The sequence below is a fragment of the Marmota monax genome, unplaced genomic scaffold (genome assembly GCF_021218885.2).
Source record: "Marmota monax isolate L192 unplaced genomic scaffold, Marmota_monax_Labrador192_F-V1.1 WCK01_AAM20220418_F8-fsc00004, whole genome shotgun sequence".
NCBI lineage: Eukaryota > Metazoa > Chordata > Mammalia > Rodentia > Sciuridae > Marmota > Marmota monax.
In genome coordinates, this window is record NW_026692881.1 from 17,182,517 (window position 1) to 17,209,257 (window position 26,741).

The window sequence follows — 26,741 nt, forward strand, 5'->3', positions numbered from 1 at the left end:
TGACCAACCAGGTAGATAAGGCTCTGGGTATGCCAACTGTGGGGAGACACAGGTTAATACCCCTTATAGGAGAAGCTATTCTAACAAACTCAGAAGGCCTAGGCATTGTTCTCAGGAGACCTCAAGTTCCAGAACAATGCCAGTATTTTCATTATCCTTTCTGATAGATGAATTGGAGGATGCTGCATTTTTCTTTTGACAGTGGGGTAGAGGGATAGGGGTTGACAACCAGGCAGAAGCAGAAACACTCCTATGAGTACTTAATGGCAGACAGCACAGCCTTATTTGATATAAGAGAAGGGCCTTGACCTTGCCCCTAGGCTTAGCCCTAGATCCCAATCTCACCACACTAGCCATTTGATATTGGGCAAGTTCTATTTATTCATCTAGTAGGAGGAATAACATTGGTGTCTACTTCAGAGTTTATAAGGATTAAGTGAGTTAACGCATGAAAAGTGCTCAGTACAGTGCCTGGCATATGGGAAGAACTCAATCATTCCTATCTCTTCTTACTGTTTTGCTTAAGAGACTCTTCTCAGATGACAATTAAAATTGCTCCTAAGCAGATATACTGGAGTGTGCTGATGATTGAATTTTATCCCCAGAAAGTATAGTTGTATGCTCTGTTCCTTTAACTTCAGGGAGCTCCAGATGGTTCTCTGTCTAGCCCTGTCTGCTGGTAAAAATTTAATAATAAAGCCATGTGTCATGGTGTATACTTGTAATCCTAGCCACTTGGGAGGCTGAGGCAGGAGGATCACAAGTTTGAGGCTTGCCTGGGCAAGTTAGCAAGACATTTTGTCAAGGAAAAAAAAGTTGTTTTTTAAGGGCTAAGAATGTAGTATAAAGCACACCCAGAGCCAGGTATGGTGGCACACACCTGTAATCCCAGCAACTTGGGAGGCTGAGGCAGGAGGATCACAAATTCAAAGCCAGCTTTAGCAATTTAGCAAGGCTCTAAGCAATTTACAGGACCTTGAATCAAAAAATAAAAAGCTGGGGGTGTTGCTTAATGGTTAGAGCATCCCTGGGTTCAATCTCAAGTACTGGTAAGTAAATTAATAAGTAATTTTTTAAAAAAGCACCCCCAGGTTCAATCACCAGTACCAAAAAATAAAGTTTCTGACTTTCCTTATGCCAAGTAGCTGAGAAAGAGGTGGTGGGTGGTGGTTTTCCAGCATTCATGGACATGTCCTGATACTCCCTTTTCCTTGCTAACCATTCCCTAGGCTGGAGTCAAGAGAGGGCAAACCAGAATGCCCAGCTTTGGGTCTGACTCCAAGAAGACTGGCTTGGAGGAAAACTTAGCAGGCAAAACAGGCTTCTGAGGCACAGAACAGTGAGACTACAGCATTGTTGAACTGGTGACAGTCCCTGCTGAAGAAACACCTCAGCTGTATATATGGCCAAAATAAAGATCACACCTCCTAAAGGAAAAATGCTGGGCAGACCAGAGATGGAGATGGCAAAGCAGGAACAGAAATGCTGCCACAGTGAACAGGAAGCAGGACAACCTGACTAGGCCAGAGTTCTCTGCCTCAGGGAGCCTCAAGTTTCAGGAGTTCATACCCACCCCCTTCACCTAGGATCCCCGCTGCAGTGAGTAACTGAGCCTGGACCCAAACCAATCCTGGTGTGCAGGTGGCTGAGAATCTGGTGAAGACAAGGAGCACTCTTATCAGCCACTTTCTTTCAGCAGAGTAGTGAAAAGTAGCCTAGCAAAAACAAAATTCATATTTGTATTGTGTATGTGTAAAGTACTTCAGGGTTTCCAAATGGGATCTTCTCACAGCCACCCTATCAAGTAGCAAGAGTGGTGATTTCAAGGATGAGTAATAGAATAATGTGCCTTGTGTCCCAGGGCACAGAGTTAAGGCTGGGTTAGGATTCATTTCTTGAAAGTTTGATTTCAAGTTTTTTATACTGTCAATATTTCCCTCAGTCATATTTTATCACCTTGATTTGCATGGAAGAATCAAGTCAAAAGATACTTCCTATAGAAAGCACCATTAACTGCCTTCAGATCTGATACTTTGATTAGGTTCACAGTTTTAAGTTGGAAAAAAAGAAATGGATTATAGTCTGAATCCACATTTTCAAATGTATTGAAGTAGCCATATATGGTGACACACACCTGCAATCCCAGCAATTTGGGAGGCTGTCTAAAAAGTTAAAAAAGGACTGGGAATGTAGCTCAGTGGTAAAGTGCCCCTGGGATCAATCCCTAGTACCAACAACAAAAAGAACTAAAATTAACTGCCCAATGACAGTTTACCAAGTGCCATACTGAAAGTAAGACACTAAAATCACATTTTGCTCATTTTAGAAATGTGGGAGGTTAGCCAGATATGGTGGCATGTGCCTATAATCCCAGCAACTACACAGGCTGAGGCAGGATTATAAATTTGAGGCCAGTCTTCACAACATAGTGAGACTATCTCCAAATTTTTTAAATAAATAGGGCCGGGGTATAGCTCAGTGGTAAAGCACTCTAGGTTCAAACATCAGGAACCACACACGACTACCACCCCCACCTCCCCCCCACACACACACCCACCAAAAAGTATCTTAGCCAGGTACAGTGGTGCCTGCCTGTAATTTCAGCTAGTTGGGAGCCTGGAGCAAAAGGATCTCAAGTTCGAGACCAATCTGAGCTACTTAGCAAGAAGACCTGTATCAAAATTAAAAGATCTAAGGGGCTGGGGATATATATATATATATATATAGCTCAGCTGGTAGAGTGCTTGCCTTGTATGCACAAGGCCCTGGGTTCTAATCCCCGGCACCACTAAATAAATAAATAAAAAGATCTGGGGGTATAGTTAAATGGTAAAACACCTCTCTCTGGGTTTAATCCCCAGTAGCATGCAAAAAGCAAAAACAAGAAAAAATGTAAAGTTTTGAGTCTGCATTAGGAACACCTGAGAAGAGAGAACAGCTTGCTTCAGTGAAGCTGAGACTCAGAACCTACCATTTGGCCTATTTGCCACTCCTGAGGTATATGAAGTTAGCACTGAATCTGAGAACTTGGGAGTCATGCTACCAATCCCCTTAGCCCCTGAGTTTACTTTCTCTCCTGCCAAGTACTTTGTTGCGGGCAGTCTTCCTGTCCCACCCCATTGTTCCCTCCAAACCAGTTCCCCATAAGGACTATAGATTTATCTTTCTTAACCGTGTCTTACCGACTTCCTCACTTGCTACATCAGCTCTTTCAGGATGTTCTGTGGTCTTTTCCAAGCTGGGATCTGACTTTTCCCTTCTATTTCCCTCTAGATACCTTCCTGTTTCATCAAATCAAACTCACTGGCCTCTTGCATGCCCCTTCCCTTCTCCCTACTCTCCCCAAACAGTCTGCACCAATTTGTACATTTTTGCCTTTGCCTAGTGATAATTATTCCCAGGCTTCCTATGCATACCCTTTCTCGGACTTTTCCAGTCTTCATTGAGAACTTTCTATAAGCCGAATGAATTCCAATGCCAGTTCCTTAACTTCTTAGAGCCTGTTTCCCATCTATAAAATGGGACTACTAATTCCTCAGGATGAGATGAGGGTACAATGAAAGAAATGAGCCAAGAGCAGTGGTGCACGCCTGTAATCCCAGCTACTACAGAGGCTGAAGTAAGAGATTTGCAAATTCAAGTCCAGCCTGGCCATTTAGTGAGACCTCCTTAAATATAAAAAGGTCTGGGGTTGCAGCTCAGTGGTAGAATGCCCCTGGGTTCAATCTTCAGTACTACCAAAAAAAAAAAAAAAAAAATTTAGCTGGGCACCCTATAAAGTGTGTGTGCATTTTTTAATATGAGTGTTTCTCCAAGCCACCCCCCACCACACACACACACCCTGTTTTCATAGTGCTGGTAGACAAGTTTAAGGGGTGGGGGTGGAAGTGTGATATGAGTCCTGCTGTCTAGCAGTCTGCAGTCACACTGCACTCCAAGCAATGAGATTTTATAGGATTAAGTACCAAACTCTGAGCTTTAAGGATTCCAGAAAGAAGGATGAAGTGTCTTTCTCAGGGTCCCTTCAGTTAAATATGCAGCCTCGATCCTGTTCAAACTCCTGGACACATGCAAGAGTCCATTCCTGTGGCCCTTTACTTGATCCTTCTCTTGGGCCTAGATCAATGTTGTCATGGATTTTAGTGGGGGAGGGGATTGGTCTGGGTCATGTCCAGAGCTCAGGTTTTATTGAGGCAATAGAAAGGAGGCAGGGCCTATGTTTGCAGAAAAACATCCTAGTTAAAGGAGTTGAGGAATTGATTCCAAGGGGGTTTTCTGAATTGCTGCTGGAAAGGGATTAAACCTGGCAAGGAAAGGATATTTGCTTGGGAACATGCACTGGAAACTTTGGAGTAAGAATAATGTTCAAGAGAAGCTAGAGGGGAAGGCAGGTGTCTGAGTGACCCAGTCTCTGAGGGGAAACTGAGTTAGGGCTAAGATTTGGTGAGTCAGTGCAAAAGATTGTGACTTCACATGCCTGTAATCCCAGCGACTCAGGAGGTTGAGGCAGTAAGATCCCAAGTTCAAAGCCAGCCTTAGCAATTTAGCTAGGCCCTAGTACTGGGAATGTGGTTCAGTGGTTAAGTGCCCCTGATTTCAATCCCAGGTACTCGCCCCACCCCCCAAAAAAGGTTGTGATTTATTTATTCAGAAAAGGGCATTTTTCTGGGAGCACTTCAGGTCAAACTGTCACTTCATCCCCTCCACCTACTCAGACCTCAAGCTGAACAGTCAGGCAGAGGGAGGCCCTTTTGTTCAGAGCTGCCCGGATGCCTGGTCCCCACCTACTGTAGCCCCAACCCCCACCCCACACCCACCCTGTTATTGTACCCTAAGCTGAGAGCCGGGACACGCGGCGGGGTGGGACAGAACCCAAGAAGTGAGGTCGAAGTTAGAAACAGACCAGAGGGCTCTCGGAGAGGGAAAATCTCAAAGGACAAAATTTCCTGGTCACCTGCAGTAGACAAATGGGAGAGATCCTAGGGTTAAAGGGAATGGGAGGGCGGGCGCCAAACCTTTGGAGGGCGAACGGGTTGGGCAAGACCCCCCAGTAGGGGGCGGTACCCAGGTCGCTTGGCCTAGAAGAGCTGGGACGCCAGATGCCCTAAGGTTGTTTGTGAGCCTTACCTTCAAGCCATCTCCATTGTGCTAGGGTGGGGGGCGCGAAAGAAGAGAGCGGCCTTCCCCGCACCCCGCCCGTGGGCCCGCCTCCAGGCCCCCGGCTCCGCCTCCACCCCCGCCCCGCCTCTGGCCGCGGCCCCTTCCTCCGGCAGCTGGTGCTGTGGGGCCGCCGAACCGCGCGTCGCTGTCTCTGTGGCCCCGGATCCCAACGCGCAAAGGTGAGGAAGGCGGAGAGTGCGGGCAGCCGACGGGGCCAGGCCCGGGCTGGGGGTCGGGAGCCGGGCAAACCCTTCCCCACGTCCACTCCACCCTATGAACTGGGCCAGGCCTTTCTCACTGCCAAGACCCCCAGTCCTGCATAAAGGCTTTAGAGGGGCACTGGCCAGGCCTCAGGTCGCGCAGGGCGCAGACCGGCCGCCGCGGAGTCTGGGACCGGAGCGGGGCGGGGACCCGCGTGGTGAACAGTGTTCCTCTGGATCTGGGTCACGTCTCTCGGCGTCCAGCGCGATCGAAGGAGAGCTTGTCCTCGAGCTGCAGCAGTAGAGACTGAGGTTAGATCTGTCGAAAGGAGAGAACCACGGACTGTCCAGAATGGTGGAGGGAGGGGGTGGCAAGGGAGGGGCTCTCTCTAGCCAGGAGAGACCCGCCAACCTACTGGGCAGAGGGAGATACCGCCTACAGGCAGGTGGACATCTGGGATGAAGGTCGAGAGCCGGCTGATCCTCCATTGATCCTGTTGGGGGCGGGGGGCATCCTTCCCCAGTCCTCTCCACCTTAGTACCTAATAGTGAGAAGGTGATCGGAGTTCAGGGGACCGGCATCCTGAACTGTAGAACTCAGGGTGAAGTGTGGGGTGTGAACTGGAGACCTTGAACCCGCTTAGCCACTGGGGGAGGGGGTATGAATGCTCTGCCTAGTCTGGTTAGCCCCGCCTGTCATCCCTCCCAGCAGGTTAAGTGGGGGCTATGAGCTCCCACTTACTTCTATCCTTAATTCCCCAAATCTAGAACAGCAGTATGCATGGAGATGGAAGACTGCTATGTTTTGCACTTCATTCCATCCCTCTTTGATAAAACTAAGGACCTCCTCCTGACTGGGTTAGTTACCTCCTCCCTCCCTTGCAGAGTAGCCTTGACCTATGCACTCATTCCAGGTCAGAAGCCCAGAAGCCTCCCCTCAACATCCCCATGTCCCCCATCCCCACACAGAACCACAATACACACTTGGAATCTGGCCTTTGAATTGGGACTTTGGGAAAGGAAGCTACCTACAGTCCTGCTCTGCACCTCACCCCAGTGAACACTGTTAGCCACCAAGCCTGCAGCAAGAATCAGACCCCTGTATGCATATATGCTTGTCCCTACATGGTTGTAATTGTGTTTGAGTATTGTGTGAACACAACATGTAGCTGGCCCTTCTGTGAACATTAGTATGCCTGACTCAGTGGGTTTGTGTGCATGTAATCAATGGGTTTGTGTGCATGTCCCTACACACCTGTGTATACCTATACAGGACTCTCCTGTTGAATAGGTATACAGCCCTTTATATAAGCCCACATATGTAGGTTTAGAACCCTGATCATCCGCTGGGTGCAGTGGTGCATGCCTGTAATCCCAGCAGCTCAGGAGGTTGAGGCAGGAGGATCACAAGTTCAAAGCCAGCCTCAGCAAAAGCGAGGTGCTAAGCAACTCAGTGAACCCTGTCTCTAAATAAAGTGCAAAATAGGGCTGGGGATGTGGCTCAATGGTCTAGTGCCTCTGAGTTCAATCCCTGGTATACCCCCCCAAAAAATGGATGGGCATATGAATGCAACCTTACATGTGAAATGTATCACTACACATGGCCATGACTCTCCATGTAAACATAAGTGTGCACAAACCTCCCTGTGAGTGTGAGTGTGTGAATGACTCTCCTGTGAATACATGTGTTCATAGCCCTCCCTGTGAATGTATACTCACACCTGTGCATGTACATCACCTTCCTTTGGACCCATGTGATTCAGGATAAACCTGTATAAATGTGCCATGTACTGCACTCTGAGTGGTTCCTTTAACCCGGGGTGTGTGCATTCTGCCCAATCCTAGGGACTGATCCCTCCTGGCTATAGGGCTCCCCGCTTCTGTGCTAAGCAAATAGGAGGCCCCAAAGGTAAACAGGTGTGCCTCCACAGTGAGGGGTGGAACATGAGAAGCTTGCCTGAAACTTCCTGTTGCCCCAGCCCCCAAATCAGGAACTAGTGCCCTTTCTGTGATCTGCAGGCCCTCTCTTCTCCCTCTCATATTCACTCTCCCCTCCCATGCTGACCTTTAACTCTTGAATAAACCCTCCAAATTCCTGTTATCCTCTAGCCAGCTCTTGATCCCTCCCCTCTCTTCAAGGCCAGATAGTTAATATTTGACCTGGAAGAAAGAGGAGAGGCCAGTGGCACCTTCTGACCCTGCTTCTGGGTATCTGATGAGATGAGGTGAGTTGAACCACCTCCACACCAAGCCCAGGCCGGGAAAATGAAGGACCCCCCTCAGAGATCAGGAGACCTGTAAAAGGTGCCAGGGAAAGCCTGTCCCCCAATCCCAATTGTTGGCTTGAGGGAGGATCCAGGTACGGGAATAATCTCCAAGATGTGCCAGGGAAGGTGGCCAAGAACTCAGAGATCTCACCATCCACCTTATCCACATTGCTTGTGTCTCCATTAACTGGTCTTGCACACTACAGTCTCCTGCACAGATGTTATACCTGTGCAGCTAGGGATACCCATATACTCATACCTGGTTCTGACCCCCTTGTGCCTGTGGAATGCCTGCTAGCAGGTAGGGACACGTGTGGATGCCTAGCCAGAGGGTGCAGTACAGACTCGCATAGGCAGGGCAGAGATGTGCACCCCCCAGAGAAGAATGCTGAGGAGGAGAAGTGTCTAATTAAAGAGAAATTCCAGAGGGAGCTCTCAGGCCAAGGAAAAGAAAAAAACAAAAGGAAAACAAGACAAAATTAACAAAGGCCCATTAAACATCTCTGTTCAGGCCTTCCTGCATAAGGCACCCCCACAGGCAGCAGGGGCAGCAGCTGCCCATTGTTGAAGAAGCATTCTCTTTTGAGAACACAAATTCCACCTCAAAGCGGACCTAGAAGAGCTTCTGACTTGGCCAAAGAAGGGGTGTTACTTGGGGTTTGAGTTGGAGGGAGTCCAGGATCAGATAAAGAGGTCGAGTTCCCATCCTAGCCTCCTGCATCAGAACAGAGATGAACAGGAATGAGTCAATTCTGTCCTAGGAGTTCTATGGAAGCTGGACCTCCACCCTTTGGTGTCCCTGAAGACTGGGTAATGCCAACAATCTTCCACTTGCCCACAGATCAAAGAGATTTTTATCCTCTTTTGGTTTTTTTCCCCCCCTCCTTCAGAAAACGGACCTCAAAGAACCAGGAATAGCCCTGCTATCAGGGGCAAGGTGACCCATCAGTAACCTACGAACCCTCTATGACTCCGCAACTTCCGATTACCATGAAGTTTGCATTTGATGCAGAAAGGCATGTGATCCATCCTTCCCTCTGACCCCATAGCTGAGATTCCATGGCCACACAACCCTGTGGCTCCATGTCCCCCCCATTCCAGGATCCTCCCTGGCCCCATGACTTCTTGACCCCAAGGCCTCATGTCCCCTGACCTTCTATGTGACCTTCCTGGACTTTGACCCCTGTGACTGTGTTTCCCATCTCCTCCTGTGACTGGCCCTGGCTACCCTTGGGGGTCTTGTTGGTCTGGGCCTCCCCAAGAAGATGTTGGGGAGGCTTTGGCCCCTCTTCCTGAGCCTCCTCACAGCAACAGCTGTCCCTGGACCCTCCTTGCGGCGACCTTCCCGAGAACTAGATGCCACCCCACGGATGACCATTTCCTATGAAGGTTAGACCCTCAATCTTCAAAGGCCACAGCAGCCAGGGCTGGGAGCAGGGGGCAGCCCCCAAACTGGGCTCACTGCCTCTGCTCTCCCTAGAGCTCTCCGGGACCCGGCACTTCAAGGGCCAAGCCCAGAACTATTCAACATTGCTGTTGGAGGAGGCCTCTGCAAGGCTGCTGGTGGGAGCTCGAGGCGCCCTGTTCTCTCTCAGTGCCCATGACATAGGAGATGGGGCTCACAAAGAGGTCAGCCCCTGAAACTTGGACCACCCTCAGTGCCTATAGCCTTATCCTGTTCACAGGGACCTCAGCTTCTCAGAACCCTGCCAGACTTCCATAGCCCCTTGGACAGCACTTCCCTTCCCAGCCCAGGTCTCCCTTGCATCCAGTGTTCCTCCTACTATTCACCCCATCCCAGTTTTTCCAGCTCCCTTGAACCCTCTGGGTAATGGGTATTGTCAATGCATCTATGCATTCCCTTTACCCCTGCTAGATCCAGTGGGAGGCCTCCCCAGAGATGCAAAGCAAATGTCATCAAAAAGGGAAAAACAACCAGGTATGTGGTGGTCTGCCCTGTCTCCAGCTCCTTCCTTCTCCTCAGTTGGGGATGCCGGGGTTGATAGGGACACAGATGAGGTGGTACAGACTCCCCAGTCAACTTTTCAACCACAAAAAAACTGAGTGCTGCTGGAGTGGCAGACCTGGGGTGTAACCCTTCTAATCCAAACATCTGGTGGCTTACAGTTTGTCCTATCAGGGCATCTTAATCCCCTCTGAACTCCCAAATTATAATCATGATAATAAGAAGTAACCTCTAGTAAGTGCTCACTTAGCTGTTATCTACATCAAGTTCTAAAATAACTATGAAGTAATATTTCCCTATTTTACAGATGACAGAAATGAGGTTTTGGTGGGGGACTAGCTCTAGTACCCACTATTCCATGGAGGGGCATTATGGAAATGCCAGCCCTATCTGGCTAAAGAACATGGTGTTTGCAAGGGACCTGCATCTAACTATGTAACAGAATCTATCTGGAAAGCTTTTTTAAAAGTACACATTCCCAAGTTTCACTGGCCTGGAGACTCTTGATTCTGGGGTGATGCTGGGACAGCTGAATTTAAAGAGGAGAATCCAGGAGATTCTATAAAAGGCTGCCTCTTGGTGCAGTGTGGATAGATAACAGGGTTAGTGAGATAAGTAGAACCCTAGTCATGGAAGGCCATAATGCCCAGCAGAGGCTTTGGATTTTATTCTATGACAATGGGCACCCTCACATTTAATACCTTATCTCAGGGCTCTCAAACTACATGTGATTCACCTGGGTATATTACAAATACAGATGCTAAATCAGTAGGTCTGGAAAGGGCCTAGGATTCTATAGTTCTGACAAGCTCCCAGGTGACGCTGAGGCAGTAGTTCCCATACAACACTTTGAGTGGGAAGGCTTCTGAGACTGTTTCTCATTGTGCTGAGAGAGATTAATTTTCAAAAGAGGGGTTTAATGATCCAGTTTGTTTGGAAAGTGTTGCATGTTCAGTTCCACAATGCACAGCAATATCTTTAAGGTTCTAAGATAGGTTTTACCTGTGGTTTTTCAAACTTATTTGACCACAGAATTCCTCCCCAGAATTGAAAGCAGTGTGTGTCCTGGGACAGAGCAGGGATGGCTTTTAAAATGTAAACATCTTAGGGTAAGCTCACTGTAGGAAAGTTTATCTGGCCCAGACACCAGAAAGACTCAAATAGGCTGAATCTAGAGACAGGAAAAGCATTGGTGAGGCTGGAGTAGTATCCTATGGGTCAGAGGAAAGAGGACTGAGAAGGCTAACAACGAAGGGACAGATGCCAGGGGTACAGCAGGTGAGAGAGTGGGAGGAGATAGAGAAGACTGTGTAGACTCAAACCCTGGGCAACAGACAGGAGGAAGAATCATTAACAAGGCAGAGAAGTGAAGAGAGTGGTAGCTTAGGGCATTTGAAAGACAGAGTAGGCCAGTGTGGCTAGAATTGAGTGAGTGAGGCCGAGACAGGGGTAAGGGGCAGGGCCCAGTGATGCAGGGCCAGGGGCTTGAGGGACTCTGTTCAGGGCACTGATGAGCCACTGCAATGATATGATCTAGTTTACATTTGTGAAATGCGCTTTGAGAATTGGGTTGGAGAGGAGCAAGAGTGTGTTGATTGGTAGAACATCTCTAGAAGGAAGCTCCAGACAGTGGTAGTAGCAGTCCCCAGTCACAGACTACCTGGGAGACAGGAATAAATGGGAGACTGATTACAACACATCCCCTTATACCTTTTCAAATTTCATACTACATGCAAGTATTCCTCATTCACTGAACAAAAAGAGTTGCAGAAGATAGTCAGGAGGCTGCTGAAGTTGTCCAAGAAAGAAATGATGGTAGTAATTTGAATTGGGCAGTGGTGATAAGGTAAATTGGACCAAGTTCAAGAGCAATTTAGGACAAAGAATGAATCATGAAGAGGGACTGAATGTGGGGGCGAGGGAGTGAGAAGCAGTGAAGATGACTCCTGACTCCTGGCTCCATCCTTGAGAACAGGATGGAGGCAGTGAATGAGGTGGGAAAGACTGGATGAGCAGGTTTAGGAGGGAAGATGCAGGTTAGGGAGGAGATGAGTTTGCCTCCTGACAAGGTGAGTTTGGTGTATCTAAGGGATGGCAGGTGGAGAGAGAGAGGCAGGGTGTGGGAGCTCCTGGACAAGGAACATGCCTGAGAAGGAGTTCAGTGGGGGAAAAGCATCTCAGGGTGGTGGGAGCCCTGGAAGCTCCAGAACTGGGGGTGGAGGGAGCTCCAGGAGACACAGGAGAAGCTGTGGTGTTAGGTGATCCGAGAGCTTTGTCACTGGTAGGTTAAGGACAGAGAGTGCCAGGGAATATTTTGTAATCTGGGCAATGCAAAGGCCCATGAGCATCTTAGAACTGTTTGTCCTGTGAGTGGGGGAAAGAGACAGACTCTATAATAGATTAAGGGAGGAGGCCTCTAGCTAAGCAGGGGACTCACACTTCTCCACTACCTCTTCCCACAGACCGAGTGTTTCAACCATGTCCGGTTTCTACAGCGGCTCAATGCCACCCACCTTTATGCATGTGGGACTCATGCCTTCCAGCCCCTCTGTGCAGCCATTGTGAGTATGACTGACCCGAGCCCTGACTGCTGACCCTAGACTGTCTAACCTTGGGCTGCAGCCCACGCCTGTCCTGTGACTGACTGTTGGTACCTCATTCCCTAGGATGCTGAGGCCTTCACCCTTCCAACCAGCTTCGAGGAGGGGAAGGAGAAGTGTCCTTATGACCCAGCCCGCGGCTTCACAGGCCTCATCATTGGTAAGCAGGCATTCCTCCCCGCCCAGCCCCTCATTCACAAGGATGGCATTTAGTGGATCTTGTCAATAGGACTTGCCACCTACGTGTGTTGTGTGCCCTGATGTATATGACATGTCTCATTCCTGGCATGTCCCTGCCTCAGATGGAGGCCTCTACACAGCCACACGGTATGAATTCCGGAGCATTCCTGACATCCGCCGGAGCCGCCACCCACATTCTCTGAGAACTGAGGAGGCACCAATGCACTGGCTCAATGGTTAGGAGGATGAGGCACAGGATGAAGGGGGGTAGGGGTCTATTTCTTCATTTTTACTCCCTTGGGCAGCTGACCATCCCATCCCCAAGTCCCCAGGTGAGCCTATTCATTCCACTCCTGTGCGTTGTCAAGGGAGGGATAGGGTGGGGCAGAGGTCCCCAGCCTGTCTCAGAAGACACTTAACTGCTCAACCCACAGATGCTGAATTTGTGTTCTCTGTGCTGGTACGGGAGAGCAAGGCCAGTGCAGTGGGTGACGATGACAAGGTTTACTACTTCTTCACGGAGCGTGCTGCCGAGGAAGGCTCCAGCAGCTTCACTCAGAGCCGCAACAGCCACCGTGTGGCCCGTGTGGCCCGTGTGTGCAAGGTACATAGGGCTGAAGTCAGGGCATAGGGTAGAGGCTTGATCTCTGACCCTGGTCCTTGAACCTCTGCCCCCTACCTCCCCAGGGAGATTTGGGAGGAAAGAAGATCCTGCAGAAGAAGTGGACATCCTTCCTCAAGGCTCGTCTCATATGTCACATTCCACAGTATGAGACACTGCGTGCGGTCTGCAGCCTGGATGCTGACACCTCCGCCCGCACACACTTCTATGCCACTTTCACACTGACCACACAGTGGTAAGTGCCAGGACAGTGGGGAGGCATTGACTGGGAACAACTTGGGCTGAAGCAGAGGTCAGTGAGGATAAGGTAGGTCCATTGTGGAGAATAGTGGCTGCAAAATGAGAACATCAGGCACCAAGCTAGCCTGGGGCCAGAGGCCACAGCAGCCACTCTCCCATGGAACAGGCCCTGAGTGTCTATAGTCAGGTCTAGACAAGGAAACAGCAGCTCCAGGCTAGCTAAACATGGGTTGGGGAAGGCTACACTCAGTGTGACTCAGTCTCTTCCCCTATACGTCCCATTCCTAGGAAGACCTTGGAGGCCTCAGCCATCTGCCGCTATGACCTGGCTGAGGTGCAGGCTGTCTTCGCGGGGCCCTACATGGAATACCAGGATGGTGTCCGGCGCTGGGGCCGCTATGAGGGTGGGGTGCCTGAGCCCCGGCCTGGCTCGGTGAGCTCCCAGACATAGGGCCAGAGCCCTGGGAGGGAGAGGAGGGTCTGGCCTTATGGAAGGCAGGTGGAAGAGTCCTGAGATTCACCATCCCCATTCCCCACCCCAGTGCATCACAGATTCATTGCGTAGCAGAGGCTACAACTCATCCCAAGACTTGCCATCCCTGGTCCTGGACTTTGTGAAGTTGCACCCACTGATGGCTCGGCCTGTGGTACCCACACGTGGACGCCCCCTGCTGCTCAAACGCAACGTGCGCTACACACACCTCACAGGGACACCCGTCACCACACCTTCTGGAGCCATCTATGACTTGCTCTTTCTGGGCACAGGTGCTTCTAACCCAAATCCCTGGTCCCTGTTAGCTTTGATCATTAATGTTTCTAAACATCCCAGACATTCCTGCCATGACTATTGGGAGTTCCCAGTGTACTGAGTTCCCACTGCTACTGCTGAATCCTTGTTCCCCACATCATGATTCCTGAGCTGTTCCCATCAGGCCTCCTGTGGGGTGCTGAGGGAAGATCACATTGTTTGGGTTTGACTTTCATCCCTTTCCACGGCAGCTGATGGCTGGATCCACAAGGCCGTTGTCCTGGGCTCTGGGATGCACATTATCGAAGAGACACAAGTGTTCAGGGAGCCCCAGTCTGTGGACAATCTAGTCATATCTCTAATGCAGGTACCTCTGATTTCTGACCTCCAAAAAGTCCTTGCTGAAACAAGGGGAGTGGGAGGCTGGGCAAGGCTGTGTGTGTTTTGTAAATGGGGTGGGGGATGTTGTCAACCAGCTCTCCTCTCTGGCTTCCAGCATAGCCTCTACGTGGGGGCCCCTAGTGGAGTCATCCAGCTACCACTGTCCAGCTGCTCTCGCTACCGTTCCTGCTATGACTGCATCCTAGCACGGGACCCCTACTGTGGCTGGAACCCCAGCATCCATGCCTGCATGGCAGCCACCACCACAGCCAACAGGTCCCAGAGTAGCAGGTGAAGTGGAGAGGGTTGCATGTGGCCCAAGTGGAGCAGAAAGGCCTCAGTCATAGGGGAAGTGGGAGCTAGTTATTGGTTCACAGCCCCATCAACCCTTTCACTGGGGAAACTAAAGCCCAGTTGGCCTTGTTCATGAACCCTGACCTTCTGTCCCCAGGACAGCAGTGATACAGGACATAGAGAGAGGAAACAGAGGCTGTGAAGGCAGCAGGGATACAGGTAAGTGACACTCTTGGATCTGTGTGGGTCTGGCTGCAGAGCCTGTCCTCTTGGCCATTTACCATCACTTGTATGGCCATGTTTGTGCATGAGTGGCTGCATCTATGTGCCTTCAGTGAGGATGATCCAGCACACAGCCTGGCACAGAATAAGAGCTCAATAGCTCAAACAAATTATAAACAAGGAAACAGGTTCAAGTGTCAGGCTAGGGATGTAGCTCAGTAGTAGAGCAATATGTGTGAGATCCTGTGATGGATCTCCAGCATGGGATTAAAAGAAAGTGTCAAGTGTCTTGTCACTTCTGAAGCTTATAGCCAAGTGGTGGTGGTGGTGGGGCAAGCACTCAAATGATCACAAAAATAACCAACGATAATTATTAATAATTATAACTATGACAAGGTTCAGAAGGGTAGTGGATATTTCCCCAAGGAAGATGAAGTGACATGTGAAGGAAGAACAGATGTGAATGATCATAGCTAACATGTACTGAGTACTCAGTATGTGCCAGGCACTGATCTAAACACATATCATTATGTACACTTATTCTCACAGTGCCTATGACAGAAGTGCCATTATTATCCTCTTCAGGGACAACCCCTCAGGCACAAGAAATATAAGTAAACTGCTTAAAGGTACTCAGCTATTAAGCAGCAAGGTCAGAATTTAAACCTAACCCCCAGCATCTGATTCAGTTTGTTCTTTAGATTATTATGCTGTGCTGTCTCCCACAAATTAACCAGGTAGGTGAAGGTCCTGGGGTAGGGCAATGACACCTAAGTAGAGGGAGCTATACATGTTAGAGCATCAGAAGAAGCTGGAGAGGCGGTCCAATACCATGCTGAGGATCTGGGTCTTTACCTGAAAAGCAAAAGGATACTCTGAAGAGTTGTAGGCAGGGGAGTGGCATGAATCAGATTTGTGGTTCTTTCAGATCACCCAACTACTGCTTAGAGAATGGGTTCTATGGGGACCTGAGTGGCTTGGCAGTTGTGGAAAGAGAGAAGTGAACAGATCAGAGAGATTCTGATGAGAGCTGGATATAAAGGTGGGAAAGAAAGACAGGCAAAGGAAACTGAGCAGCTGGTGGCACCATTTATTGCGGTAGCAATGCAAAGCAAGAACCTGGTTTAGTTTGGAAGTGAGGCTTTGGCCTTAGTTAGGTGCCCAAAAGATTTCATGTGGAGATGCCTAGCATATGGTAGTCAAGTCTGGCACTCAGGAGAGAGAGGTCTGTGCAGGAGGTAGAGATTAGGAGTCACTGGCAGATGGCAGAGACTGAAATCACAAGAGAGCATGGGAGCATGAAGAGAAGGCAAATGGGCCCAGGCACCACCTGCATCCTGAGAAGGGTCACGGGAACCCATGTGGGAGTGTAAGCACACGGGCTTGGTAAGCTGTCACTGATTCTAGACTCTATGCTTAGTACCAGTGTCTCATCCTGGCACCAGGATGGCTACCGTATGGGCGTGGATGGGCTGCTAGTGACAGACACACAGCCTGAGCACAGTGGAAACTATGGCTGCTATGCAGAGGAGAATGGCCTCCGTACTCTGCTGGCTTCCTACAGCTTCACAGTCCGGCCTGCCACTCCTGCCATTTCCAATGCCCTCCTGGGATGAGTAGGTAATGACTTTTCCACCCTCCTTCCCAGGGCCACCACCACCACTGAAGACCCGTTCTGTGCTCCGGGGTGATGATGTCCTTCTGCCTTGTGACCAGCCATCCAACCTGGCCCGTGCTTTGTGGCTACTCAATGGGAGCAAAGGCCTAAGTGATGGGCAGGATGGCTACCGTGTGGGCGTGGATGGGCTGCTAGTGACAGACACACAGCCTGAGCACAGTGGAAACTATAGCTGCTATGCAGAGGAGAATGACCTCCGTACCCTGCTGGCTTCCTACAGCCTCACAGTCCGGCCTGCCACTCCTGCCCCAGCTCCACAAGCCCCTGCCATGCCTGGGGCACAGCTGGCACCAGACGTGAGGCTGCTCTATGTGCTAGCCATTGCTGCACTTGGTGGCCTCTGCCTCATCCTGGCCTCCTCCCTCCTCTATGTTGCTTGTCTTCGGGGAGACAGACGAGGACGCAGACGGAAATACTCACTGGGTCGGGCTAGCCGGGTAGGGGGCTCTGCTGTGCAGTTGCAGACAGTCTCAGGCCAATGTCCTGGAGAGGAAGATGAGGGTGATGATGGGGAGGGGGCTGGGGGCTTGGAGGGCAGCTGCCTCCAGATCATCCCTGGGGAGGGTGCCCCAGCTCCACCGCCCCCACCACCTCCACCACCACCGACTGAGCTGACCAATGGGCTGGTGGCACTACCCAGCCGGCTGCGGAGGATGAATGGCAACAGTTATGTGCTCCTGAGGCAGAGCAACAATGGAATGCCAGCAGGGCCCTGCTCCTTTGCTGAGGAACTCAGCCGCATCTTGGAGAAGAGGAAGCACACGCAGCTCGTGGAACAGCTAGATGAGAGCTCTGTTTGAGCCCAGCCTCCGGAACAAATTCTCTTCCAAGCCAGCCTGTGTGCCCCAGGCTGGGCTGCTGCCTCCCCAACATAGCCACTCTCCTTCACACCCCCTACTCCATGCCCTTCTCCCACCTTTTTGATGTCTCTGTAGGGCTGGCCAGTCAGGCCCAGCCTAAGCCCCTTTCTCAGTCTCCAAGACCTATGTGTGAGCAGCCCAGGCCAACCGGTGCTCCTCAGAGGTAGGTGCTCCCTGGGGACCAGGTGCTCTGCTGATCCAGACACAGTTCCTATTCCCTTAACCTAAATGCTTGGGAGGAGAGTACTTACTCCATCCTCTGCTTCCATTATCTGCCCAACCTTTCCTTTCTCCCAGGTAGGGCTCTGCAGATCCAGATGGCCTCAATGTCACCACCCTCTGCATGGCCCTGTTTGGTAGATCATCCTGAAGCCAGATAAGACCTCTGCTAGCCACCTGAGCCCTGCATACATTCACATGTGCTCATGGAAGAATGTTCATCAGCTGGGCTGCAGTGCCCCACCCCACCCTACCCTCTCCTGCTACATTCTTGTGTTTCATCTCTTCTTCTGGATTTGGGGTACCCTTCCAATTGTCACATCCCTGTCTAGTTATCTTCCCCAGTCCCCCCTCCCCGCCCCCACAATGTGTTGATGCCATTGGCAAGAGCTTGGGATCAGGCCAGCCTGGGAGGTAAGACTGCATCATTCCCCTCTTCTGTCTTCCTGTGCAGCCCTTGTGAGTCTGCCTCCCCACTCCCCTTGGTCACACCGAAGAGCAACAGAGCTCTAGGCATGTCCTTTCCCTATGCATATGTGGTAACACACCCACATCACATGTGCTTACATTTCCACCCACATGCACCTCTGAGCCTCCCCTTGCTGCCTTGGACCTGTGTCTGTCAGGTTTGGTCCATGGACATTTCAAAGGGAGATCCCCCTCCCATTTAGCTGTCTTTGCCGACCCTTCCCTAGGACGGGTGACCAACACTGCACTCAATGAGCCAGCTTCCCTTTTGGGGACCAAGCATTTTCTCCCCCTCAGCCACAGCAGGGAGAGAAGAGGACTGATGTCTCACCTGGCACACTAAGCCCGTTCTTGGAACTATGCAAAGGGCAGAGGCTGGGAGTTTGGATGCTTGGCTCCCACCCCTGTCCTACCTCACCGGGACACTTTCAGAGTCCAGGGGCCTCTGAAGTCTTCAGGCCCATATGGGACAATCAATTCTGAGCTCCCCCATTCCCATTGGGTGAGGATGACTGTTATTTTTGTAGCTGAGAACGTGGAATCCCACGGGTTTTTACTGCCCTTCACCCAACCTCTCCCACCTCCACCCCACAATGAATGTATTTATTGTGAGAACGGCTGCAGTTCTTTAGGAATGTCCCCACTCATCCCCAGGTGGGTGGAATAGGCATGTGAGAGTGGGGAGCCTGGGCTCAGCTCCTCCCCCAATGCTGGTTAATAAATATCTTTTTTCCCCACATCTCTGAGTAGTCTGATTGACTTGCCCTGGTCCTCAGGGTAAGGCTCTGAGCTTATGGAGAGAGTGCTACAGTGGTTCTTGCATCCAGGCTTGGCCTTGCTTTCCATACAACTATTTGCAAAGGAAACTGAGATCCTTAGCTTCCATCATGGCTGTACTGGGTGGGCACACAGTCCCTTTTATTAAGGCTCACATTATTCATTGACTGTGGTTTAAGGTCATGACAAACAAGAAAATCACAGCAGTTGAAGAATTCACACAAGGGTTCTCCGACTTTTTACTTTTTGTACATGTCACCATGCCTGATTCCCTGCCTTTTTGTTTTGGGGTTGGGGGATTGAACCCAGGGGAACTTTACCACTGAGCTACATCCCCAGCTATTTTTATTTTTGAGACAGTAGTAACTAAGTTGCTACTTAGGGCCTCACTAAGTCCTGAGGCCAGCCTCGAACTTGTGATCCTCCTGCCTCAGCCTCCCAAGCCACTAGGATTATAGGCATGCACCACCACACACAGCTTCCCTGCCTTTTTAAAATTAAGCTGCAGGAAGGGGGGGTTGGGGTTGTAGCTCAGAAGAGCGCTTGCCTAGCATGTGTGAGGCACTGGGTTCAATTCTTGGTACCAACTATAACTAAATAAAATAAAGATCTGTCAACAACTAAAAAAAAATTTTTAAAAGAAAAAAAAATTAAGCTCAAGGGATGCTCCTTATTTATCAGTCTTCCTGCTCTTCTAAACAGCTTTCTAGTACCTCCCACCCACTGGTCCAAGGGATGATATGGATTCATAGCTGCACAAAGAGGGGTCTTGGGGGGTGGAGGTGGGGGTGGGGATGGAGCTGGGACTAGGGAAAGCTTGTTATGAGGAACCTAGTATGAGAATCACCCAGGACTCCCTCCAGGAATCAGGCCTAGATAACTGCCTAGAACAATTATCTAGATAATTGCCTAGAACATTGCCTTTGATCCTAATGATACAGGGTTATATGTTCTGCTTCTGGTTTTAGAATAATGAAATCTCCAGCTTATGCTTTAAAATGCACACATTTTGAAGTAAGAACTCAAGTATGATGATAAGTTTAATGACCTCAGTTTTCTAATCTGTACACAATCACACAAGAGGTTTCTTGCCCAATGTCTGGTCACAGTGGAGAACAGCTCAAAGGTTGTGGCAATAGGACATCAAGGATTCTTCAGAAGCCAGCCCTGAATCCCCTGTGTTTTGAGATTACTATAATCAATTTGAATTTCAGAAAACAAAGACCCTGTACAATACTTCAAAGTTCTATCATCTCAGGTTTTGGGGATGCCAACTGGATTAGAATTAGAGAGTTCACAAGGTCACTGACCCCTAACTGTGGAAAAAAGAGGAAAAAAAACACTTTACTAGGGCGACAGTCTCAGGTCTAGGGTTGGCGTTGGTAGGGCAACTCTTCTTCACTGCGCTTGCACCTGGGCTGGGACAGGATCCCGGAGCTCCCTGGGTCGCAGCCCCAGGAAGGTTGTCGGTTTGTTGGTGAAAGGGTGCCACTGGCCCTGTATACTAGGATTGTCGGTGTGGAAGGGCTTGCGGATGCGGATCACGTCCAAGCCCGACTGGTCTGCCAGCTTCTGCACCAGAGTCGTGATCTCTTCGACTGACTTGCAGTGGATGCTTTCCTCTCGTACAGCTCCGTTAACTGGCAGGGCGGAGACGGAAGCAAACAGGTCAGGTGTCAAGCATGGGGAGGCTAGAGAACCGAGCTCGGAGCCCGCCATCCAGCCCTAACCCGGCGCCACTCACGGTATTCGGCCACTACTCTGGGAACGCAGCACGGCTTCGAGTTCACATATATTACGACCCCTGGGTTCTGTCGGGCGAAGTCGGTCACTTCGTGTTCCACGAATTCCCTGAGAGACCCGGGAAGAGTGAGCTCGGTGACCCCTGACCCGGCGCGATCCTTACTCCCTCTCCACCCCCGTGCGCTTTCCCGCACTCACCTGGCGCCGCGGGACGAGGGCGCGTCTCGGCTGAGGCTAAAACTGAGACGCTGTAGCTGCTGCACGTAGCGACCCAGCCCGTTGTAGAGAACACTGGTCAGAAAGCGACTCGGAGTCCCGCGCGCAGTCATAGCTACTGCTCGGAGGTGGCGGAGCCCAGTTGCAGGAGGTAGGGGCGGGACTGAAAACGAACTTCCGGTTCCGGGGACCTTAGCGCTCCAGAGAGTTTTGCTTCCGAGGTTACCGCGAGTGGCGCGTGCAAACGACCCACGTTGTGGGCCGTAGGAGAGAGATGAGGGGCCAGGGGCCGGAACCGTGGACCTCCTAGAAACAGCAGAGGAAAGACACGGGAGAGAGGAGCGGGACGCGTTCTTGGGGTTCAGAATGGCGGGAGTCGTAGAGTAGCGCCCTAGCCGTGTGGAAGGTCCCAGTGAAGGGGAAGGAGTGCGAAGAGGGTCTCCATCTGGGTCCTAAAACAGAGGGACCACAAAAAGGATGCAGAAGGCTGTGACTGTAGAGATGAGTACTACGAGAAGAGTGCGTGGAGGGGTGGTAGAGGTGAAGAAATGATACGGATAGGTAGCGACGAGGACTGCAGAGGGTCACAGAGGTGAGAGAAACCATAAAGGACTGACGATAGAGGTAAGGGAGCCTTTATAGAGGGATATATAGATGTGAAAGGGTCATGTAGATGGGCAGAGATGTGAAGTGGCAATGTAAAAACGCAGAGGAAGATTCAGGGGGATGTTATGACAAGTTTTAGGGGAGATAAGCAAGCTAAAAGTGAACTCTGTGGAGTGTTCCCTAGTGTTTGACCTAATGAAGGCACCCAAACCAGGCATTTAAGGCTTTTCAAGTAGTGACTTGCTACTCCACTAGAAATGTGGGTCCTCCTCCGGGGTGCATACCCACTCCGGATCTTGCTGCCCCTGCGTGGGGTGTGGATGGGTCGGAGGGGCCTGCCCCGAAGCTTGGTCCCAGGCTCTTCTCGTCGCAGGTACAGGAAGGAGGCTCTTCCAGCCTTGGAGATACCAGTGTTGCCTCTAACTACAACTGAAATTCGGCAGTATTTACGGGCACATGGAATCCCCTTTCAGGATGGCTACAGCTGCCTTCGAGCACCTAGCCCTTTTGTGGGGTCCTCAGAGCCCAAGGATCAGACTAGTGCTGCCACTTCCTTCAGTCTCTTCATTGACAAGACCACAGGCCGCTTTCTCTGCATGACTAGCCTAGCAGAGGGGAGCTGGGAAGACTTCCAAGCAAGTGTGGAGGGACGAGGGGATGGGGCCAGAGAGGGGGCCCTGCTTACTGAGGCTCCAGAAGCTAAGGACATTGAGGAGATCCGGAGGATCTGGGACCGAGCAATACCACTCTGGGAGCTGCCTGACCCAGAGGAAGCCCAGTTGGCTCGTATGATATTTGGCCTTACCAAAGTGACAGATGAAACACTCAGGCGTTTCAGTGTTCGATACCTACGACCTGCTCGCAGTCTGGTCTTTCCCTGGTTTTCCCCTCGGGATTTAGGATTACGAGGTCTGAAGCTATTAGGGGCTGAAGGCCAGGGAGATGGAGTACACTACGTGGAGACCACTATTCCCCGGCCTGGTGCCTACCACAACCTGTTTGGATTACCACTGATCAGCCGTCGAGATGTTGAGGTGGTTCTGACCAGTCGTGAGCTGGACAGCCTGGCCTTGAACCAGTCTACAGGGCTGCCCACCCTTGCCCTACCCCGAGGAACCATCTGCTTACCCCCTGCCTTACTCCCTTACCTCGAACAGTTCCGAAGGATTGTGTTCTGGCTAGGGGATGATCTTCGGTCCTGGGAAGCTGCCAAGTTGTTTGCCCGAAAACTGAACCCCAAGCGATGCTCTTTGGTGCGTCCTGGAGACCAACAGCCCCGTCCCCTTGAGGCCATGAACCAAGGCTTAAATCTTTCTCGTATTCTTCGTACTGCCCTGCCTGCCTGGCACAAATCTATTGTGTCCTTCCAGCAGCTTCGGGAAGAGGTGCTAGGAGAAATATCAAATGTGGAGCAAGCAGCTGGTGTCCCCTGGAGCCGCTTTCCAGACCTCAATCGTCTCTTGAAGGGGCACCGGAAAGGCGAGCTGACAGTCTTCACAGGTAACCCTCTGAGAAATCACTGGGTTAAAGGGACAGAGAATCAGGTGTCAAAAATCTGGGTTTAGGCCATTGAAAATGTTGAGAAGGGGGCTTCCCCTCCTAGCTTTATAGCTCTAATCTGTGTTTTGATTTAAGGGACTTTTCTCCTTACCCAGGACTGTATTCATCCCTACTACAGGGCCAACAGGCAGTGGAAAGACAACATTCATCAGTGAGTATGCCCTGGATTTGTGTACCCAGGGGGTGAACACACTATGGGGTAGCTTTGAGATCAGCAACGTGAGACTAGCCCGGGTCATGCTGACGCAGTTTGCCATGGGGCGTCTAGAAGAACAATTGGATAAATATGAAGAGTGGGCCGACCGCTTTGAGGACCTGCCTCTCTATTTCATGACTTTCCATGGACAGCAGAGCATCAGGTGAGATCCTTATAGCCCAGCCACTTTGCTTTTCCAAACAAATCCCAGCACTTAGCACCTTTGGTTCCCTTTCCAACTCTAGTGGGAACTACTTCCAGGTCTCCTTAGATAGGTTTAGGGTTTTCAAAGAGTGGAAGGGAAGAACAAATTGCCCGCAGACCAGCTGTTTTGCCTGAGGTGTCTGGAGGCTATTTGTAATTGACTCTTGAGTTCATTGCCTCTTCTTCTTCCCAGGTCTGTAATAGACACAATGCAACATGCAGTCTATGTCTATGATGTTTGTCATGTGGTCATCGACAACTTGCAGTTCATGATGGGTCACGAGCAGCTGTCTACAGACAGGTGATGCCCTCTTCTTGTCTAACTTGGATACGTCTTCTGAGGCAGCTGGCCTCTAGGTACACACTCTGTACTCTCTTGTTTTCTGAGAGGTGTACAGGTACATACCACCCTGTATGTATTATATAGAGTTGGGTGGGTGGCAGCAGGAAGTATGGATGAGGGCCTGATTGTGAGTTCTTGGGTAGAGGAAGTGGAGAGTAGAGTTGGGGTGCTTTGTGGGGAGATGTGGGTGGATTAAGGGTATGTGTCTGTTCTTGAGTCAGGCGCAGTGGCGTATACCTATAATCCCAGCAACTCAGGAGGCTGAGGCAGGAAGATGGAAGATTCAAAGCGAGTCTCAGCAATTTAACAAGGCCCGAAGCCACTTAATGAGACCCTGTCTTAAAAAAATAGGGCTGAGAATGTGGTTAAGTGCCCCTGGGTTCAATACCCAGTACCAAAACAAAACAAAAAAAGTTCTTGACTTTCTGACTGTTCATCAACCTCTTTGGAACAGGATTGCAGCTCAAGACTACATCGTTGGGGCCTTTCGGAAGTTTGCAACAGACAACAGCTGCCATGTGACACTGGTCATTCACCCCCGGAAGGAGGATGATGACAAGGAATTGCAGACCGCATCCATTTTTGGCTCAGCCAAAGTGAGTGGACTTTAAAGGGGCTCAGGCTTTGGAGAGTACAGGGGACAGCTGTGGCCAGAGAAAGGTCTCAGTCAGCCTTAGATTATCTTGACTGTAGTAGGAGAGGCAGGAGGCAGTGCTTCTGGGGCTATGAAATGAAGAATACATGCACCAGAAATACAGAGGCTGGTAATAGTTCTTTGCCCTCTGAGAGCTCACATCCTCTAGTGAGGGAAACAGTGAGATAGTGATTGTAGCTCAGTGTGATGAGAGCTACAATAGGAAGCATAGGTATTTGGGGAACAAAGAGGAGAGATCTGAGTCAGCCTGAGGAGACTTCCCAGAGGAAGTGTTAACAAACATTGTGCTGTAGTTTGGCAGACTAGGTATTAGTCAAGTACATGGGAGTGCCTGCTGGGCTTCAGGACCAGCCCAATTCTAAAGATTCCAGTGGTACACTGGGTACCTATTACATGCCAGGCCTGGGCTGGGCACCTGGGAATTCAAGGTGAGGAGCATAAACTCTGTGCCACGATGGAATAGACAAGGGTCTGAGAAAGAGAACAATGCAGCAGAAGTGCAGAAATGATGGTGTTTTCTTCAGGAAATAAGAATGTTCTCTCTGAAGTATGATGTTTAGACTGAGACCTGAATGATGAGAAGCTGGGCTGAGTAGGGTGGCCCACTGTAGAGGAGAGGTGTTGCAAGTAGGGAGCAGCACAAAGTCTGAGATAGTAGCAAGCTTACTGTGAAGGAAATGGGAGACTGAAGTGGCCCCAGCATCACTTGTTGAAAGAGCTTTAGTAATGGGGAAGTACTTTTCCATTTCCAGTTCTTGCCACTATTCCCTAAACCTTTAGCCTTCTTTTCTGTTTCACTCACATGTCTTCTTAACTCCGGCTTTCCTCTTTCTGCTCCCTGTCTCCTAGGCAAGCCAAGAAGCAGACAACGTTCTGATCCTGCAGGACAGGAAACTGGTAACTGGGCCAGGAAAACGATATCTGCAGGTTTCCAAGAACCGCTTTGATGGAGATGTGGGTGTCTTCCCACTTGAGTTCAACAAGAACTCTCTCACCTTCTCCATCCCTCCAAAGAGCAAAGCCCGGCTCAAGAAGATCAAGGATGACAATGGACTAGTGGCCAAAAAGCCCTCTTCTGGCAAAAAAGGGGCTGTGCCCCAAAACTCTGAGACTTAACTCAGGCCAGGGCCCCAATCCCTACCAGTCAGAAACCTCTAAGCCTTCAAGTGAAGGCAACCCAGAGCAGTCACTGAAATGAGCTGACGGGACAGGCTGGGCCATAGACACTTTCTTGGCCTTCTGCTAGGACTTCTCTGTCCTATAGTCCTGAGCTATAGGCCCTTTTCAGGCTAGGGCAGGGTTTCATAGTGAGGAAATTCAATTTAGCTACTGTTTCCAAGAACTATCGTGTGCTGGGCTTTCCTCAAGGTCCTGAATATACAGCACTGAAAAGAAAAATAAGGTCTCTGTTTCCACAGAACCAGTGTTTTAGTTGAAGAAACAAGACAAGCAATGAACAAGTAAACAGAAAAAGTTTTAATTAGTAAAAATACTATAAAGAAAATAGTAATGTGATGGGGTGCTCATGGGCTAGCATAGATGAAATGGCCTAGAAATGTTGGCAGCATGCATGTAGTTAGGGCCTCAAGAATTAGAAGGATTGGATCATATGAGTATCTAGGGAGAGGGATCCAGGCAGAGAAAAGCACAGAGTCCTGAGATGGGAATAAGCAAGTCAAATTCAAGATAGTGAGGTCAGGCCCCCCGAACCTAGAATGGGATAGGAAACTCCTTCCTGAAACTGCATCCTTTTAGGCTTTTGGAGCCAGAAGGTGACATGATGGGTAGCAAGTCCCCATGCTCCCTGCTTTGTTGAGTCAGGCATGAGGTGGCACCTTCTAAAATTAAAATTGATCCTAGGTGCTTAGCTCTGTAATATCAGGGCCTCAAATTGAGAATGGAGCTTCCTCCTGCTTGATTACTTGGCCATGCAGCCATAATAGGAAGCTATGAGCCTAGAATGCCTGGGCACTATTTCCATTATAAGTAACTTCAGATGAACAGCTGGAGTTAGAACTTTTTATAGAGACTTTTTCTTGTTTTACTGAAAAAAAAAATAATAATTCTTTCCATTACCTTTGTTTCTGTGCTTTTTCCTATTTGTCCACCAGGTGTCTCCCCAGTCTAACTGGACTTGACTCTGAATTGGGAGTGGATGGGTCCCCTCCCCCACTTGGAGCTTTTGAGCTGTGGGCTCCCTGGAAGCGGGGGCATTAAAAGGTCTTCACATCCACCTCCCCTTTATATCTCTTCTTGCCCTGGGGCTGGGAGGGTAGGGTACTGTATTAACTTCCCTGAGAATCTCCATGAGATTCTTGGCAGAGGTGTGGGTCAGT

The 26,741-nt window shown here is 50.1% G+C and overlaps 4 protein-coding genes across 10 annotated transcripts in view; 3 read left to right on the forward strand and 1 right to left on the reverse strand.

Moving 5' to 3' along the window:
• Slf2 (SMC5-SMC6 complex localization factor 2) overlaps nt 1-2,827 on the forward strand; it is a 50,611-nt gene extending 47,784 nt beyond the window's left edge. The window contains exon 21 of the transcript XR_009227309.1: nt 1,230-2,827. The gene's annotated coding sequence lies outside the window, so the exon portion shown is untranslated. The remainder of the gene's footprint in view (nt 1-1,229) is intronic.
• A 2,379-nt stretch (nt 2,828-5,206) lies between these two features.
• On the forward strand, nt 5,207-18,844 carry Sema4g (semaphorin 4G). 5 transcript variants are annotated; one of them, XM_046449974.2, is made up of 18 exons: nt 5,361-5,672; nt 6,129-6,218; nt 7,500-7,585; nt 8,518-9,016; nt 9,108-9,256; nt 9,504-9,566; nt 12,056-12,154; nt 12,260-12,353; nt 12,496-12,609; nt 12,808-12,977; nt 13,061-13,230; nt 13,524-13,668; nt 13,778-14,000; nt 14,235-14,350; nt 14,480-14,655; nt 14,816-14,877; nt 16,529-17,581; nt 17,716-18,844. In XM_046449974.2, exons 4-17 carry the CDS (start codon nt 8,893-8,895, stop codon nt 17,356-17,358), a joined length of 2,535 nt encoding a protein of 844 aa, XP_046305930.1. In that variant the 5' UTR covers nt 5,361-5,672; nt 6,129-6,218; nt 7,500-7,585; nt 8,518-8,892; the 3' UTR covers nt 17,359-17,581; nt 17,716-18,844. The 5 variants fall into 5 exon arrangements, with proteins under 5 accessions (XP_046305929.1, XP_046305932.1, XP_046305930.1 ...); XM_046449976.2 differs by lacking the exons at nt 5,361-5,672; nt 6,129-6,218 and adding an exon at nt 5,286-5,339; XM_046449975.2 differs by lacking the exon at nt 7,500-7,585.
• A 1,060-nt stretch (nt 18,845-19,904) lies between these two features.
• Mrpl43 (mitochondrial ribosomal protein L43) lies at nt 19,905-21,011 on the reverse strand. The gene is made up of 3 exons (XM_046449981.2): nt 20,824-21,011; nt 20,627-20,733; nt 19,905-20,522 (listed from the first exon to the last, which is right to left on the reverse strand). Exons 1-3 carry the CDS (start codon nt 20,952-20,954, stop codon nt 20,281-20,283), a joined length of 480 nt encoding a protein of 159 aa, XP_046305937.1. The 5' UTR covers nt 20,955-21,011; the 3' UTR covers nt 19,905-20,280.
• Nucleotides 21,012-21,035: 24 nt separating this feature from the next.
• On the forward strand, nt 21,036-26,480 carry Twnk (twinkle mtDNA helicase). 3 transcript variants are annotated; one of them, XM_058581228.1, is made up of 6 exons: nt 21,037-21,465; nt 22,818-22,947; nt 23,126-23,366; nt 23,601-23,708; nt 24,205-24,346; nt 25,255-26,480. In XM_058581228.1, exons 3-6 carry the CDS (start codon nt 23,245-23,247, stop codon nt 25,519-25,521), a joined length of 639 nt encoding a protein of 212 aa, XP_058437211.1. In that variant the 5' UTR covers nt 21,037-21,465; nt 22,818-22,947; nt 23,126-23,244; the 3' UTR covers nt 25,522-26,480. The 3 variants fall into 3 exon arrangements, with proteins under 3 accessions (XP_046305936.1, XP_058437211.1, XP_058437212.1); XM_058581229.1 differs by having other exon boundaries at nt 22,821-22,947; XM_046449980.2 differs by having other exon boundaries at nt 21,036-22,947.
• The last annotated feature ends 261 nt before the right edge of the window (nt 26,481-26,741 follow it).